The 18,151-nt window shown below is 36.9% G+C and overlaps 1 protein-coding gene across 1 annotated transcript; it reads right to left on the bottom strand.

Annotated features, from left to right (window-relative positions):
• Nucleotides 1-2,090: 2,090 nt before the first annotated feature.
• Nucleotides 2,091-15,024, bottom strand: LOC102808145 (dimethylaniline monooxygenase [N-oxide-forming] 4-like). The gene is made up of 8 exons (XM_085492059.1): nt 14,948-15,024; nt 12,787-13,039; nt 11,953-12,417; nt 10,991-11,049; nt 10,181-10,339; nt 9,784-9,985; nt 3,148-3,380; nt 2,091-2,984 (listed from the first exon to the last, which is right to left on the bottom strand). Exons 2-8 carry the CDS (start codon nt 12,902-12,904, stop codon nt 2,646-2,648), a joined length of 1,575 nt encoding a protein of 524 aa, XP_085348185.1. The 5' UTR covers nt 12,905-13,039; nt 14,948-15,024; the 3' UTR covers nt 2,091-2,645.
• Nucleotides 15,025-18,151: the final 3,127 nt, after the last annotated feature.

Here is an 18,151-nt window from a genome sequence, read left to right as displayed (position 1 = left end):
CTGTAAATTTTGCGGTTTATTGTACATATAGTACAATATTTTCCATGAAGTAGATGTCTTAGAAGATTTATATCAAGCAGTGTTTATGAACTTGAACTTAACTGACCTGTGACGTTGACCCAGAAGTCGACATCCTAACTTGGCTTGATATGACCTTGACCTTTGACCCCCGAATACAGTGAAAGTGCTGTTTTCCATTGTTTCAACTAGATGGAATGCCTGCAGTGGGCATCTGAACTATATATAGTAACTTTAATAACATTATATCTTACCATTGATGACTTTTACTATAATATTGATGGTGTATAGCCATCCAGTGAACATTGTGTCTCTTGTTTCAATACATTGTAGTATTCCTTTGCCCTGTGCCAAAGTGCAGGCACTCGAGTCATAGTTGTGTATAAGTGTTCCCTGGGATTTGGATATCAGTACAGTATTTTCCCTAGGTGTGATATATGTTACATGTTAATTGTGATCTACTATAGATTAATTATGCGTACCAGTATCTTAATTGTTGGACACTGATGGGTCGTTTTGGTGGCCCAGTTGATTTTTCCTGTGAACCTGGGAAAGGCGACTTTGCCTGTTGCCATTTATCTTGTTTCGGCCTCTTGGATGAATATTTTGGTTACATAATTTGCGCCGCTAAGGGGAGTAGTCGATTGGTTGCTATCGTCGGTAATCCTGAGATACAATTGTGGACAGTTGCGTGTTGTGCTCCTATTGACTTACTGTAGCCCAGAGTGAGAGTGATTTGATTAACTTTCATGTGTATAGTTGTATTGTATTCCAAGCTATTTTTCATTAACTTTTTGTAGAAGTGCATGTTTGGCAATTTATTTTTAGATTGGTGTAGTGAACTCACGTCACTTTGTAATTGGTAATTGGTGAACTGCAGGTGCAGCCCTATGTGATTATCACGATGGACAATGAAGGCAGCAAGGTAATTGATAGTGATAACCATGGGGGAACTCAAGTGAAAACTTCACCTGAGATACCTCTTAGGACCATGCCTGGGTTGGGAGGGGTGACACCTGGACTCCCTTTGATGACACATGAAGATATGTTAGATGATAGGTGTGGGGAAAGAACCCCTAGTCATTCTGGTAGTGAGGGTTATATTGGCAAATTGGCTAACGATGAGATGGAGTTACGTGAGAATGAACTGAGATTGGCCAAATGGAGTGCAAAGTTAAAAAGTTTGGAACAACACAATTTAGTACGTGAGCGTGAGTATGAACGCATGCAATTCCAGAGTAAGAGTGATCATGCTAATCGTCAGTATTGCGAAGATATTGATGATTTTGAGCAACAATACCGTAACAGAGGACAACACGCTCGATCCCTCAATCATGTTAATTCAGAAGTCGTGGCTGGTCTCAAAGAAGAACGTGACCAGTTGCAATCCAGAATTGATTGGTTTTACAAAGAGCACAATAATGATACCGAAAAATTCAGGCGTGATGAGTTAGCATCAAAGATCGAGCAGATGGATCTTAGAAATCATGAGGAAAAGCTTGCACAAGATCATGACCATGACAGGCTGCGACTACAAGACGAATACGACTGTGATAGGCAGCAAATGCAAAAAGAGCGTGAGCTTGCTGAGCAGCAGTACCGAGAGAAAATGGAGGATATAGAGAAGCGTTACCGAGGTAAAGCTTATAGATGTTCTATGGATTCTGGAGTCATAGTCCCCCAATCTGTTATTGCGCCGCAGGTGAGTGTTAAAGATAATCTTTTGGGTACCTCAACCAGTATTGATGATACAACAGGTAAGAGTAATGTTCATTCAGGACAGGGAGCTTGTTCAGACATAGACTACCCAGACAGCCAAGATGTGCGGAAGCGTGGTAAGTTAGATAGCGAGAAATTTACTCAACAAACTACTTTGTACAATCCTCCAAAATTACCTACATTCTCTGGAGATGGAGAATGATGTCGAGCATCTGAGTGGTTGTTCGGGCAGCAAGGAAATCATTGACAGGCTTGGCTGCCACAACAGCGAAGAACATAGATAAAATGCTACTGTCATAGAAATAGTCTGCAAGTTAGAAGTGTCTAGATGACACACATTAGTGATACATATGGACACTTGGAAAATCAATTATTTATTACAGCCAATCTCCCACGTACTATTATTCTAACATGATTGTGTCATCCGTTGCCAAAACAAATTTTGTTATTTTTACTAGAATCACTTATTGACATCCACAAAAACGACAGAAATCATTTATATTAGATGCACAAATACTTTGAAGAGGAAATTTGTCAATATGTAGTTATGTATTTAGTAATGTGACTACATAACAGTTCGTTTGAATGAAGCAAACATATATACTATGATAATAGTGAATAGCATATGCCACACATAAAAAAAACTAACCCCCTTTTTGTTATACCGTCAGTAGTGCAGGGAAATTGTTTAGAACTTATTTCTCATCAGCATAATTACATCATAAACAATTTAAAGATAACACATTATATAGAATTGTTCATTGTTGCTGGTACTCAACTCTCACAATGAAAAATCTATGTACAATAAACTAAAGATTTCAAATTAACATTTCAACGTTTTCGTCAACAAGATTTTAAAACTACACTTACAAAGTTTGTTTTATAGATTTCATGCTGTTCATTATTTATTAATTATTAAATTGAAACGCTTTCTCGTGATTAATTAACAGATAAACAAAGCATAGACTACTTGCAAGAACTAAACCCTGCTTGAAAAGGGGTGATTTTTTACTTTTCATAACATTTGTAGTTTGATTGAGTGAAAATTTGTTATTGTCCCACGTGCTTAAGATGATCTTCTTAGCTCCTCCCCATGCAGCAGGGCCCCGAAGACGATACCATGCGGCAATAGCGGGACCAAGATAATATGCATAGAGAAGTCGTGGGTCTGGAATAAGTAAATTCCAGAAAGTCGGTAATGCACCAATATCTCTTGCAAGGTCATCTTGATATGAAGTGCATGGCAGCTGCAATATACAAACATATTTTATGTAATTTTTTGTATTCTTTATGACACAGGCTTCTAAACCTTATTCACCCATTCAGGGTAAATTCGAATGATGTTAAATGATTATATAAAGTTCTTAATTTCCAAGAATAATGACAGTCACCCTGAATGCTCTTACTTACTGGAGCATATGTTCTTCCGACACGAGGTCGTATATGAACATCCTTAATCATGGTCTTCATATTTGGAAGATTTAGACGTCCACTTAATAGTCTGGCACTCCAACGTGATTGAAGTTCTAATGCACTCCATGTTGTAAGGTACAGGTTTAGTAAACTACCAATTATCAACAGTGTGTTATGTTTCAATCCTACTGGTAGTATGTATCGATAAAGATTCATCTTCTCTCTTTTATCTGAAAGACAAAATCGATCCATACATATTAAACTAAACAAGTCATTGAAAATGACACAGTTCACGTTAAATTTTTGAAAGTTCTCTTTGTGCTCGTCATATTAAAGCAGAGGAGTTGTCGTGAGCGTGTCCTTGAAACTTGAGTTCCAAGTGGTGTATACAACAGATTGTTTATTTACATCAAAACACATGTTTCGTGTAGTAGTAATATGGCCAAAAATAAAAAACAGCCGTTATTCGGCCATCTTTTATGTGATTATGAAACACACTGATATGTATGATGTATGTGCCAAATACGAATGAAAATGGTACATAAATTGTGGAAATATAGCAGTAAGGCCAAAAAGTCAGATGGCTGTCAATCGGCCATCCTTGACCAGATTTTGAAACAAATTGTCATGGACATGCATCCTAACATGTATAAAATACATGTATGTGCCAAATTTGAATGAAAACTAACAGAGGATGTCCAAAATACCGCATATAAAAAAACAAGATGCCTTCCAGTCGACCATCTTTGATCCAATTGCGTCATGGACATTTATCTTAACATGTATGATCTATGTACTAAATTTGAATGTAAACTGCCAAAGCATGTCCAAAATACAACATTTTCAAAAAACAAGATGGCTGCCAGTCAGCCATTTTGAATCTAATTGCTAAACCACTGCATGTGCATATGTTCCACATAAGGTACTAGGCACATGCAAAGAATGAACGGAATCGGTCCACAGACGCACGGACGCATGGACGGAGACCGAATTATAAGTTATAAGACTTCGTCCGAACGGGGACTAATAATAGCAAACAAATTTCTCCTATTCTGAATGCAACCTGTATAGCGTAGTTGTAGAGGTAGAAAGTCAATTTAACCAAATTAAATTTTGGTGTACAAATGGAAGATGGTATGTACTGATGATATATTTGAGGTAGAAGGGTGTAAATAGCAGTGTATTGAACAACTAGGACATTGTCAGTACACCAGTGACCAAATATGTCCACACCTAGAGCCTATCCGTGGCTCTATTCCTTACATAATTCTTATTCACCAATTAGATGCCTACATTGTTAGCATCCCTTGCCTTTGATAACCAACTCATTCATCGCCATTGCTAGATCGATCAAGTTCAATACTTTTCACATACACCAACTAGTATAATCGACCTTTGCCAGACATGTTAAGAACAAAGAAATCCAGAGGGGCTGGCAGTAGCGTCATCCAGAAAACCAGAGGTTCTGCCGCCATCAACAAAGAAAATACTCTTGGACATTCCATTGGCAAATTTGACTCACTATCACTCCCCAGTTTTGTTATCAATTAACTGGGCTATGTTTAAAGAAGACTGGATTGATATTGGAGAGGACCATTCACTAATCTACACACGATTCAAAGATGTAATGGCTATTATCAATAAGGATGGTTTTGGTACTCTACTTGGTAGATGTTAAGCATGCATTTAGATTGTGCCCTCTGGAGAAAGAAGACTGGCATCTTCTTGGACTCAAGTAGTGCAATTTGTTTGATCGTGTCTTGCCATTTGGGATACGATCAGCATCATCTATATTCGCGTGTTGTCGCTGTATTGAAGTGGAAAGTCCGAACTCAATACAATGGACATCTTACACCACCTTGACGTTCTCACTAGAGGGCCACCTAAAAATCCATCATGCCATGGTATTGAGTTAGACATTGTTGATTGTCTAATTGCCACCAGACAATTACAACCATATTTTAGAAATAATCCATACCTCCTTTATTTTGATATCCCACTCATTTGTCTCATGTTTCTGGACAATCTCTAGTGTTAAACCCACCTAGCCTTCAACAGCCAGTTATCATAGCTGTTCACATAAGAACAATCATTACTTTGTTTCAATGTATTTTACCTTCAGTCAAAAGATTTGTACGGAATTCAAGGTCATTTTAATACACTTTATAAAACAGCCCAGTTTGTAAGAAAGTTAAATAGTATGGTAATCAGTATCGGTGTTATTCTTCAGCCACGGTTCAGCTCGGTAAATTTTGATAGGGATTTGATAGGGCTTCAGTTCCAGGATCAAGTTATGATCTCTGGAGGGCTGTTTTTTTATTCTCAGCTATCATACCTTATCATTAACCTATTGACTGATAGCATACTGCACAGTCAGGGATTCCATACCTAGTGTTGGTCTCTTACTTTTCATCGCTCATCAAGGGAAACACTGTCCAGGTACCTCCGGTCTTCAGGATTTATATTCAATGTAGGGAAGATCAGATCAACCAACCACCACACTGCCAAAAATCATGAGCATGGGCAGGTGACATCGGTAAGAGCTATTACATCGCAAAAGCACTTCAAAACCTTCAGTTACATGTGAAAGTGCTCTTACCAACCAGTTTCAATGAACCCCTGATATGGTGGACCATTTCAGTTTGATTTCAGATCGGAGTGGCACTCAGTGTTGTAGGTATTGTAACTAGAGTGGGGTAGGGTGATGTGGTGGATTTGTGGGTCGGGGTTCTCGCATGATGAATCTGCAGACACATAACTGTAGAAAGCCTCACAATCGAACATATCTCAAAATATCTGAAGGTGGTTCAGTTCGTTTTCAGGGCAATTCTGTCAGAAATCTTAACTGTCTTTGTCGAACAAAACTACAATGACACTGATTGCGCTATTGCACTGTGTCCAGTCGGTTTTTCCCTTCTGTGGTCACTGCTCTTCTAGCAACTGGTGAGGCCTCAAAACAATTGCTGACAATGCCACACTGACAGATCCTCATACATATTATTCTCAAGTTCGAATCAGACCAAGCATCTAATACAATTCTACTTCTTTCTTTCAGCACAGCAAGTCGGTTATACTGGAGCCTTTGGGAATCGACACTAGACACATTCCTTATATCTCTCCCAATACCCCTGTGGGTAGATTAACACTTGAATATAAGAGGGTCGTTATTAACAAAGGGGACTAAAATACATTACTTGATAGCACATAGTAATTCTTTGGCATCTCATGATGGAAACACCATCGAACATGTACAGGTCTGAGTACTGGAAATCACAAAATACATATTTGCCCCAGACAAGAACCAGGACTATGAGGTATGTACGACCTAGAAATAGTGCAGTATGCGAGTACCAAGTTGCGAGTCGCAAGTAGCAAAATATGCCATATGCTAGTGGTAAAAACGGCATATGCGAGTGGTAAAATGTATCGTTTGCTAGTAGCAAAAAAGCCCTATGCGAGGAGTAATACAAAGGCTTGTAACGTTTGCTTATAATATAACAACGTACGTTCAATTGTGTTATATCACAGTAAAATCAAATATTTACGATGGTTATGAAATGATGTGTACATGGTTGGTTAAGATTGGCATGATGCTGTATCAAAAAGTTCGTTCAGTCGTTTGTATAGAATCGATGTTTGCTCTTCACGAAATTGCACAGGAAACGTGAAAGCACAATAATTTAATAAACTGCAATGACCAGCCAGCACACTCCGCATAACATGTGAAATTTTTTTCTTTTGGTGAAATTAGTATGAACCCGTGGTCAGCGATTAAAGAATCATAGAATTATAATTGTAGTTAGTAAAAACGGGTGCATGTTCACCAAAGGGTCACAGAATTCTTGTGTCACGCGCCGCCGTTTAAATGAAGACAATGGCAGGTTTCAAAAGTAGTCACACCTCGGAGAGGTGTTAAATTTGCCACAACCCAAGTGTTAACGAGCACACAATTCCATAACACATATATGTCCAAGGTCCAAGTAGTCTGGTTGAAACGTGCGTTCCCATTGGTCGACAGAATCAACAGTTTATAGGAGGATTTAGCTGAGGGCCTTTACTTCATTACAAAGCTGTTGAAATACCACGAAATTAACATCACGTTATTTCTAATCAGTAAAAGGAATAAAGTGCATGTTGAGTGATAAGTCCGTATGTTTACGAGACGTCCCTCACACGTGGAATGTATTTACACGCAACCCGGATCAAATTTGAATTGAAACAAATTGAAACAAAGAAGTGTCTGCCGTTGCTTGGTCAGGATAGAGAGACAATTTTCATGGGTAAATGCTAGTAGAAGACCCTCAATGCCCCAAATACTTCGACCTAACCACTTTATTTGTACAAGTAGAAAAAGTGTTATGTTTCGTTAAAATAAGCATGGACATGTTAGCATTGAAATAATCATAGAAGTACAGTTATCATCAGTACAAGTAGACTCGCTGAACAGGAACTCACACGCGAGCCAATGGAAACAATGGCTGGTTTCAAAGCAATTTTGTCTCAGACAAGACATGGACAACAAACTCGCTGTTTTGCTGATTAGGAATAACGTGATGTTAATTTCGTAGTATTTCAACAGCTTTGTAATGAAGTACAGGCCCTCAGCTAAATCCTCCTATAAACTGTTGATTCTGTCGACCAATGGGAACGCACGTTTCAACCAGACTACTTGGACCTTGGACATTTGCGAGACGTAACAACAAAAAACGCAGCCAGTGATACATTTCGAAAATAAAAATACAAAATAAACGCAATCAGTGGCGCTGACCACGCGCGTTGGAAATAAATAGAACGCGTTCAACTGCGTTGTGACACAGTATCACCAGCCTCTTTCACTCACGCAATATAATTATGCTATTTCCCAACGCACTTATATTTAATACATTGACGAAAAACACTAATTGTTTTGTGTCAACTAATTATACGCAATTATCCAGGCAGTACTAGAAATTATTGCTGATACTAATCATGTTTTGTATTGGAAAGTTGGATACTTGAACGTGAAGTTCCCGGGCATGTAGTAATAATAATAATAACTTTATTGCCTTCGTGTAAATTTTTTTACATAGGATAAGTACACCAAAAAAGAGTTTTAAAATAATAACAAGATATATGTAAGAATTGTACAAAAAACAATACAAAAGGACTTAACTAGTATTTAAATGTTAAATAAATCTTTGTGTTGTGTAAATATAATTGGCAAGTTCTATAATTATGCCAGGATCTTTGCTTGAGAGTATATATGTGAACTGTATATTTTTATTGTTATTATCTTTTCTAAGGTATATGTTTTAACGAAACATATCACTTTTTCTACTTGTACAAATAAAGTGGTTAGGTCGAAGTATTTAGGGCATTGAGGGTCTTCATTTACCCATGGAAATTGTCTCTCTATCCTGACCAAGCAACGGCAAACGCTTCTTTGTTTCAATTCAAATTTGATCCGGGTTGCGTGTAAATACATTCCATGTGTGAGTGACGTCTCGTAAACATGCGGTCTTATCACTCAACATGCACTTTATTTCTTTATTATATACTATGTATCATGGAATTGTGTGCTAGTTAACACTTGGGTCGTGGCAAATTTAACACCTCTCCAAGGTGTGACTACTTTAGAAACCTGCCATTGTCTTCATTTAACCAACCATGTACACATCATTTCATAACCATGGTAAATATTTGATTTTACTGTGATAAAACACAATTGAACGTACCGGTACGTTGTTATATTATAAGCAAACGTTACAAGCCTTTGTATTACCCCTGGCATAGGGCTTTTTTGCTACTAGCAAACGATACATTTTTCCACTCGCATATGCCGTTTTTACCACTAGCATATGGCATATTTTGCTACTTGCGACTCGCAACTTGGTACTCGCATACGGCACTATTTCTAGGTCGTACATGCCTGGGACTATAGCCAAATCTTTGCGAGTCAGAGAGTGGCAAACATACTAAACTTTGAGATTATGTCAGGTAATCACTCTTAGTCGTCTTGAGCTTTGGATTACTGAATTTATCAGGGCACCAAACATGTATCTACTCTACCTTTAGAATATGATTCTCTATTAGTATGTTCTAATCACTATTTATTATCACATTGCCCAAGCATAATAGCATGAATACGTAATCATTCATTGATCATGCGAGTCATTATATTGTAAGTGATTCAGTTCAAGGCACCTTCTTATTCGTGTTTTTCAGAGTGTTTTTCATTGACACGTGTTTTACATTTTTCTGTTTAAACATAAATAGTTAACATGGTAGGTTAACACAAACAGATACATAAATCTGATACAAAAATCGATAAATTCGATAAAGTCTAATCATCCGTTTATATAAATCTAAAGCAGGGAATTTTTTTTTAAATATCAAGTATATTCGGAAAAAAACAGGGTTTGATGTGTTTCTAACACAATTTTGTCAGCAACAGACACGATTAGATTGTCACCATAGCAATTTCACATGCATTTCCCTGCAATTGGGGAAAAAAAGATGGATGGGGGAATGTTCAACCCCAAAATAGCAAAGTGAAAGTCGGAACATATATCATTATTCATGTATATAGTGACACTATTCATGTTATGCATTAAGTTTTGAAATCTTAATACAGGAGTGTTTGATGTCACTCACCAAAGATTAATGCTTCGTCAATAATAGGATACGATATCTCGTATCCGGTAGCAAATACGATAACATCCACGTCATCAATAACTCTGCCATCGATAAACTCCACACTTTTCTCAGTTATCCTTGCTATTTCTGGTACAACATTCACATGGTTGCAAGCAATACGATATAGTATTTCATCATTTACCATGGTTCCAGGTGATTCCTGTATGACAACAGAGAATATGGTAATTGCAAGGCAATAGTTATGTTACTCATTACATGTGAATATTACAAGAATTGCTATATTTTTGGGAGTCTTGAATGATGCCTGATATCAGTTGATATACACACTAGAATAAAACAATTCAATTTTCAAATCATAGTGTCTTTATTATTAGTGCACAAACATATTACTTACTTGTGTTGCAGTACTGTAAAAAGTATTAAATTTATAATTACTGAACCAAGCAGGCAACATTTGTCGTAGTCGTTGTGTTAGGAACATGTCCGGATTCCAGCCACCATCAAGTGAGATACGTGTCATGACCATAACTGGTCTACGTACACAGAGATAAACCTAAGACAGACATAGACAGTATTATATCTTACATTATAGAATTTGGAAATAATCTTAAAAATTACAATGTTAAAGCATGGCATAACATCTAAATCGTTCTACCCCCCTAAACGAAATAATTGTTTAGTTACTTAGCGATAAAGCACTGACATGTGCATATTCTAAACAAAGAAATTCATGTATGCTAGGCTAGAATTAAAAAGTTTCTTGTTGACCAGAATTGAATAGCTGTTGCTGATTATGCACACACGTATCAAATGTATGTATGAACTGTTCAGCTCTGATCAGAACCCTCGAGATTGAATTATCTGGTTGCTATGTTCAATGCAGTACATGAGCAATGTATATTCGATTACATAACTGGTGGTATTAATCGTTATTGAACGTCTGTTTACTGCTGTTTAAGTTTTATATATTTAATTTATTATTACTTCTCGGAGATGTATTGAATTCTATGTATGGAAAGCCTGCATGAAACACAGCGCGTTTTACAGCATTTACAAACATGGCTTAAATTTTGAAAAGCAACCTGGTTTCCGAAAATAAAAAATCAGATTGACTACCCAACTATAAGTGGCGTCAAACCATTTCTCAACAGCGCATATATCAGTCACCACATAAGGTCTGTCGAACAAAAAATATGCCTCGTACCTTACTACACTGATTACGTCCCAATTCACAGCTTATATCACCGGCAGTGTGAGAAGAACCTTTTAACATAAACAGATATGTGTGTGAGGGCGGTATACACGTAATGTAACAGATATATAGTAGGTCTCACGCCACTAATTAGAAATCCATAGAAGACAATGTTAGCGTTTAGGTGAAAAAGGGTTACAAAGATCACAATATTGTTTTAATTTGTTGAAACCACATGTATGTAATATAGTTGTGGCCGGTAAAACACATGTTGGTCAGCTCAAACTCATACAAAGTGGATATAAACAAAGCACATGGATTTGTAAGTCTTTCTACCCTCAATATTCTCAGAAACGCAGGCAGTTTGGAAGGGTCTAATTTAGAATTGCCCAGATCCACAGGTCACCGGTCAATAAACAAAGCTACACACACAAGTCTAACAGCTGACGTAATTGGAATACGCCCTCATACATCGCGTTTCGAATAAAACGTAGTGAAAAAAAAAACTTTGGCTTAAGATAAGGCTAATTGGTGGCACGTAGCCTATAGTATCATTGTGTAGATGGATGGTTCTGCCAGTCGTGGAAGTAAATATTAAAATTCATCTATCAATATTTTGTTGATTACTGGCGATACAATATACAAAACAATGAACAAGTATACACTGTTATACCAAACACCTTTATAATTTATCCTGATATACTCTCCACTATAAACAAATGTGTATCCCCACGTGTTTATTATAGCGAGGAGATCAGGAACTTATATCATTATATCAAAGAATAGTAAATAAAGATGGACCGTGAAAGTTTTATGTTTATTTAAAGAATATCATATACAAAGTAGATATGGAATGTGTGATTGAAACTTAATGTAATGCAACACAACACAAATACCAAAACACGATTTAATTTACAATTATTATTATTATAATTATTTATTTTTTATTATTATAAGCAAAATGATTTACTCACCAACCACTATGACCTTTTTCCCGATAAAGGGAGCAGGTTGCCTGTAGGCATTTCCATGAATTGTAATCCCTTTAAATTTATCCAGCCCGGAGATAGCATGAATGTATGGTTTTCCGAATCCACCGCCGCTACACACCATTATACCGTCAAATGTTTCCACCGTGACGTCACCACTACCACCGTCCACGTATGAGACATCCCATTGTCCAGTAGTTTCATAATCTTTACACATTTCAACTTTGACAACATTTCTGTTGTAATAGATATACTTGCCTAATCCAAAGTGATTTGCGTAATTGACGAGATATTGAGTAATTGTGTCATATGTCACTAATGCTGGATCTTCTTTTTGGAATGGAAAATCAGAGAAACATAATGTTTCCTTTGAGTTGTTGGAGATAATACTTTTATAGGCAGCTGACGATTGACCGGGTCTCAGGTCTTCGGTGTAGTACCAAATGCCACCTAAAAATTGACCATTTGAAAGATGATGTGGGGATGATAATTTATATATGACGTCAAACTAATACTTAGCATCATATCTATTTAGTGTATATCGGGTATGTTTTATGTATTTTCCCAGACACTTCGAAATATGTTATCTAGATAAACTCTTAATTGGAAATGTATTTTAAATAATTTACGTTTTGATATCAAAATAGTAATATCACTTGACTGCTAAACTTCCGAAACAGATTTTTAAATCAATAAACTTTGCTTTCTAAACTGACGGCAAATCAAGACAAAATATTATTGAGCCGAAACTTATTTCGATTTTAGCAATTCCCATTTCACAGGCGGAATTAGATTACGAACTGGATAAGAGGGACGTACCCAGCTGATTGTCTCGTTCGAAGCAAACTGGTTGCAGATCTTCTTCCAAACAACTCTTGATCGCAGTCAATCCCGACACTCCTGCACCAATAATTAGAATACGCTTCTTGTCTTCCATAATGTTTCACGGTAAATACCAGTAATCCATTTAAGATAAACGGACCTTGGATATTTGCTTCCACGCGCATGGTGCTGCACATGCGTTCAGATCCGGTATATAGTCTTCTTAAGTCAAAGTACGGTGTGTTCACAGCTTTAGAGATAACAGATCAAAACTTTGTTTGTAAAGTTATGAAATGTGATATGTTACCTGACATTCGGAAATTATTTTCTGGAGTGCTCTATTAATACGCCTTAGTTTACTAATTTAAAGTAGGTGTTCGTAATAATGGTACGGTGGATGTTGTCCTTTTTTACGTAGGTTCCAACAGTTCTATATATAACTTTTGAACTACAAATATAGATTGATAACGCTGATTAAAGATAAACAGTACGCGCTAGGATTGAGTCCCAAGCGATGATAACAACACACGCTAAGAACGCAAAGGCTCATGGGTAGGCACTTGTTTGTAAACAATGACACGCTATAACCACCTGACGGTGACGACTCCCCCGCTTTAAATATGTGATGTCATCATTTGAAGCATGGCAACAGGCAGAGCATTTCCTGTAATCCAGCCACTTTTACCTTTATTTGGCTTACTTTTTTAACACAACAATTACCAAAGATATTTAACAAGCAGCCTGTCGGCTAAGATAGCTCCGCTGTTAGCAATGCACATTACAATTAAAGAACAGAAGATATCATTAGAAAATGAACAATATGTATAGTATCAAAGCAATGGAACTTTCACTTTTCACCAAAAATGATCATCAAAATTAGATAATTGAAGATATCACCACGAAATTAACAAATCTCAAAGATGTCCACACGTAGTAGCAATCGGACTTGCGGTTTTCAACAAGAAGTCGAAAATATCACTTTTTACCAAAAATAAGAAAAATATTCACTAAAATTAGAGAATTAATGGTAACATTACAAAATGAACAAATCTGAGAGCGGTCCACATGTAGTACCTATATATGTAATATCAAAGCAATCAGACTTACGGTTTTTAACAAGAAGTTGAAAACATCACTTTTTACCAAAAATGACAAAAATATTCACCAAAATTAGACAATTGAAAATATCATCATGAACTGAACAAACCTGAGAGAGGTCTACCCAAGGTACATATACACCAAGTATCAAAGCATTCAGGCTTGTAGTTTTCAAGAAGAAGTCGAAAAAGTAAAACATTGAGACGGACGACGACGGACAATCACTCATATAATAAGCTTCGATAGCGGAGCTAAAAAGTGGAAGTTAAAATTGATTGTCCACTCTGAATTACAAGGCAAAATTGTGCAATGCTTGATGTGTAAAATGCAGACTGAACTTAGCCTGGTTTGCTTGATTATAAGCTACATTATGATCGAACATAACTCAAGCTCTAACACCTCTCAACCCAAAACGGATTTTTGACGTGTTTTTTTCTTTTTATTCAATATACCCAAGCAGAATGCATTTGAATACTTTATACTGATAACGTAAAATTCGATGTAAAAAGGCCGACTATTTAGTGATTTGTTAACTTAAATTCTACAATCATAGACAATCCATATTAAATAGACAATAAGTAAAACACTAGAGACAAACACATTTCAAATGCGCAACAAAACTATAAATATCATAGTATATATCGACAGAAAGGTAAAGTATTATACTTCATATATATTTTTAATTTGTTTGTTTTATTTGTGCATGTAGGTTTTGGATGGGAGACAATTATATTTTTGGAAAAACATGTACCGAAAATGATTGACAGCAGAGACCATGGCATTTCCCAGCATGCTTTGCAGATTATACATTTTACCTGTTTTTTGGGTGAAACAATTTACAGGGCTACTACCGGGCTCTGGTGAATATAAAGCCCACATAATACAGATATTGATGTAAACATAGGTTGTACGAGTAAGATATTTCAGTACTGTCAATCTTTAAAATCAATCTAGTGATTTTAGACCAATCAGAACATTTGTTGTTCGTTGATGTACACCTTTGTTGATGTCACTGGTTACTTGTTGCCATGAATACATATAGATCTAAACATAAATTTACCTGTATCTTGCTTGTTGGTACGCTGTAGACTTTTTTATGAAGTCGGAAGTCAACAGTATGTTGCTGTTCTCTGTTCTGAGATAAATATATTTGGAACCGTAAGTATTATAAATATTACTACAAACTGTTTTGTGATGTCACTAAATAATCCATATATTTTTGTTGAATGTACCAGTAAATCAAATATCATGAGTAAATGTGAATATTTAAAATGGTAAACCACAACAAATGCCCGGATGTATGCTACTGGAATAATACATGTAAACTGCTCTAAATAACCCAGACTGACTCAGCTGTGGTGATTTTTCTTTCTGTTAAATTTTAATAATAAAAAACTTGCGAAATTTGGGGTGAACGCGAAACGCCATTACAGGGGTTTTCGAGTTAACACTTCCATTTCTCTATATTTTTTGTTTTTTAATTTAAATTTTGTTTTTGAATTCAATTAATGGACTGCACCCCCATTTGGATTGATGAATGCCAGAGCAAGTTGCCAGCGTACAGTAGAGCGATGTTTGGTTGACTATAATATGAAGATTTGTCAAGCATATTGGGATGACATCATTGTCTTTGCTAGTACATTTGAAGAACACCTTGGTCGTCTTGAAAAGATCCTAACCAGATTGAGATAGTGTGATCTTAAGTTGAAGCATACTAAGTGCAAGTTGTTCAGGGATAAAGTAAAATACCTTGGACATATAGTGTCTGAAAAAGGAGTAGAGATGGATCATGAAAAGCCTGAAGCTTTACGAACATGGCCTAAACCTTGCAATGTGCATGAAGTAAGGACATTTCTTGGATTGCGGGGTACTATCGTAGATTTGTGCCTGGATAATCTACCATAGCCAGACCTCTACATAGTCTCACTGCTGGTTACCCTAATACGAAGGAACGCAAGACTAAAGCTCCACCTTTTGAATGGACTTCAGCGTGTCAACAAGCATTTGACCTATTCATTAGGATGTTGAGTACTCCACCAGTGCTTGCCTATGCCAATTACTCCAAACCGTTTGAACTTCATACTGATACCAGTGCATTGGGACTTGGAGCAGCCTTGTATCAAATGCAAGAAATTGGTGGTATAGAAAGACTTAGACCAGTTGCATATGCCAGGCGTGACTAATTATAATCTTGACATAAGCTAACGTCCTGGTCGTAACAACTATGATGCAGACACTTGTCGCGAAGACCAAAACCCAGACCCTCTCTTTCTAATGAAGGTACATGACCATTCCAACTGGGAACCAGAACGACATGAAAACATCATTATGATGGGTTTATCGGGCACTATATTATGCCTTAACGTCTGCACTCAGATCAAGGGCTCAATTTTGAATCTGATGTTATTCGTGAATTTTGCCAGATCATAGGAAGTGAGAAGTCTCGCACAACACCTTATCATCCACAGGGAAATAGACAGTGCGAGTGTTCCAACAGAACACTGTTAAACATGATAGGCACATTGGAAAAACAACCAAAAAGCTGATTGAGAATCTTACATAGCACCATTGGTACATGCCTACAATTGCACCAATCATGACACTACAGGGTATTCACCTTATTGTTTCATGTTTGGCAGTGAAGCCCATACAGCTCCAGACGTTCAAATGGGTGTACAAGCTGATGATATATCAGAAATTACTATAACTCAATATGTTACTGATTTGAAACAGCGATTAGAGTTTGCCAATGAAGTTGTAGGACAGAACATACGTAAAGCTGGTGCAGTTAATAAGAAATGTTGGGATAGTAAAGTGTTCAATGTGAGTTTAGGTGAAGGTGAATGGGTTCTTGTAGTGTGAAGATCAAAGATCGTTGGGAGGAAGCACCATATCAAGTTATTCGTTGACTAAGTCCGGATATTCCAGTTTATGTTATAAAGTGTGATCCAACAGGTAGAACACGTACTGTGCATAGGAACTTGTTGAAGCCATGCTTGGATAAAGTTAAGCCTGATGCAGTGATAGTACCAAAAGTGTCAGAAAAAGCTTTAAAACAAAGGATGCCTTCAAGACGACCTGTAAAAGTGGTCATCACTGAGAGATTCAGAGTCGTTGAGCTCAGCTATTGAGTATGAATATCATTATATTACAAGAGAAGGACTGAATCCAAATAGCAAAGACTGGTCAACATTTCAAAGAGAACAGAGTATCCACTGATGTGATGACCGAAATGACCCCCATGAAACTTGGAATTGAGATACCAAATGAGTCTTTTGAGATTAATACAAATGATACGTATGATGAAACCATTGAGATGGCTGAGCTGGAAAAGACTGATGACATGGAAGATAGAAGTCAAGTGATGAAACCCAACTTGAAAATATGTCTGCAACTGATAATGTTGGACCTGAAGAAGTTCAAGAGATCATTGGGGTTGTATCTGAACAGAAAAAAGATGAGAGTGTATACAAACAAAACTATGAGATTGCTGAACATCAGTTCGATGGAACTGTACATTGAGTTGAAACTGATAATATGAATTGTTTTAATGAACCTAACATAATTCCTAGAAGATCTACTATAACTAGACGTCCTACGCAATATTATGGATTTTCTAACAAAGCTGGAGTCAGAGACAAGAGAAATGTGAGCAAATGTATAAATGATCATAATTGGAGGTTGACTGAACCTGTGGTATTTGAATCTACTGATGATCAGAATTGCAACACTCAATGATAAAGTGTAAGTTATGGAAATGCTTCTAAAGCGAAGTACTTGAGATTTCCCTGGAGTGAGATGGAGACACAGATCTGTTGCCATGCATTGTGTTTGTAAATATAGTTCAGTACGTGTTTTGAAGGTACGTACATTCAAAACCTTTACTGATGATGGGGGGGGGGTATTGTAAAATTGTGTTATGTTATGTTGCATGATTGCAGGTAGGAGGCCAGAGATTGCCCATGTCCTACTATAGTGAGGATGTCGGACAGTGCCTTTGCCTTAGTGATATCTAGTTGTTTTTCATGAGCCCTTGGTGGAGGCCAAAATTTCCTGTGTCCCTTTATTCTATGGATGTTAGACCGTGCCTATGCCTTGGTTGAATCATTGTCTTTCCAGATACTGTTGCGAAAACTAGTGTGTACGTTGCTCAGCAATGATGTTGTACAACGTTCACAAAGAATCTTTGTCTTATGTAATGTACTTTCATGTTATTGTAAGTATATTGAAATCTGTGTGATTCAAATTGTATTGGACGACTAAG

The sequence above is a fragment of the Saccoglossus kowalevskii genome, chromosome 17 (assembly GCF_978046115.1).
Source record: "Saccoglossus kowalevskii chromosome 17, keSacKowa6.1, whole genome shotgun sequence".
Classification (NCBI taxonomy): domain Eukaryota; kingdom Metazoa; phylum Hemichordata; class Enteropneusta; family Harrimaniidae; genus Saccoglossus; species Saccoglossus kowalevskii.
Note: the sequence above shows the minus strand (reverse complement) of the source record. Positions and strands in the feature narration are given on the sequence as shown.

What these genes read in the sequence shown, in the direction of transcription:
- LOC102808145 (XM_085492059.1), bottom strand. Translation starts at nt 12,904, where the DNA reads ATGGAAGACAAGAAGCGTATTCTAATTATTGGTGCAGGAGTGTCGGGA. An exon ending in CGAACGAGACAATCAGCTGG is followed by an intron (nt 12,418 to 12,786) that starts GTACGTCCCTCT and finishes GTCAATTTTTAG; the next exon opens with GTGGCATTTGGTACTACACC. An exon ending in TCGGAAGAACATATGCTCCA is followed by an intron (nt 2,985 to 3,147) that starts GTAAGTAAGAGC and finishes TGTATATTGCAG; the next exon opens with CTGCCATGCACTTCATATCA.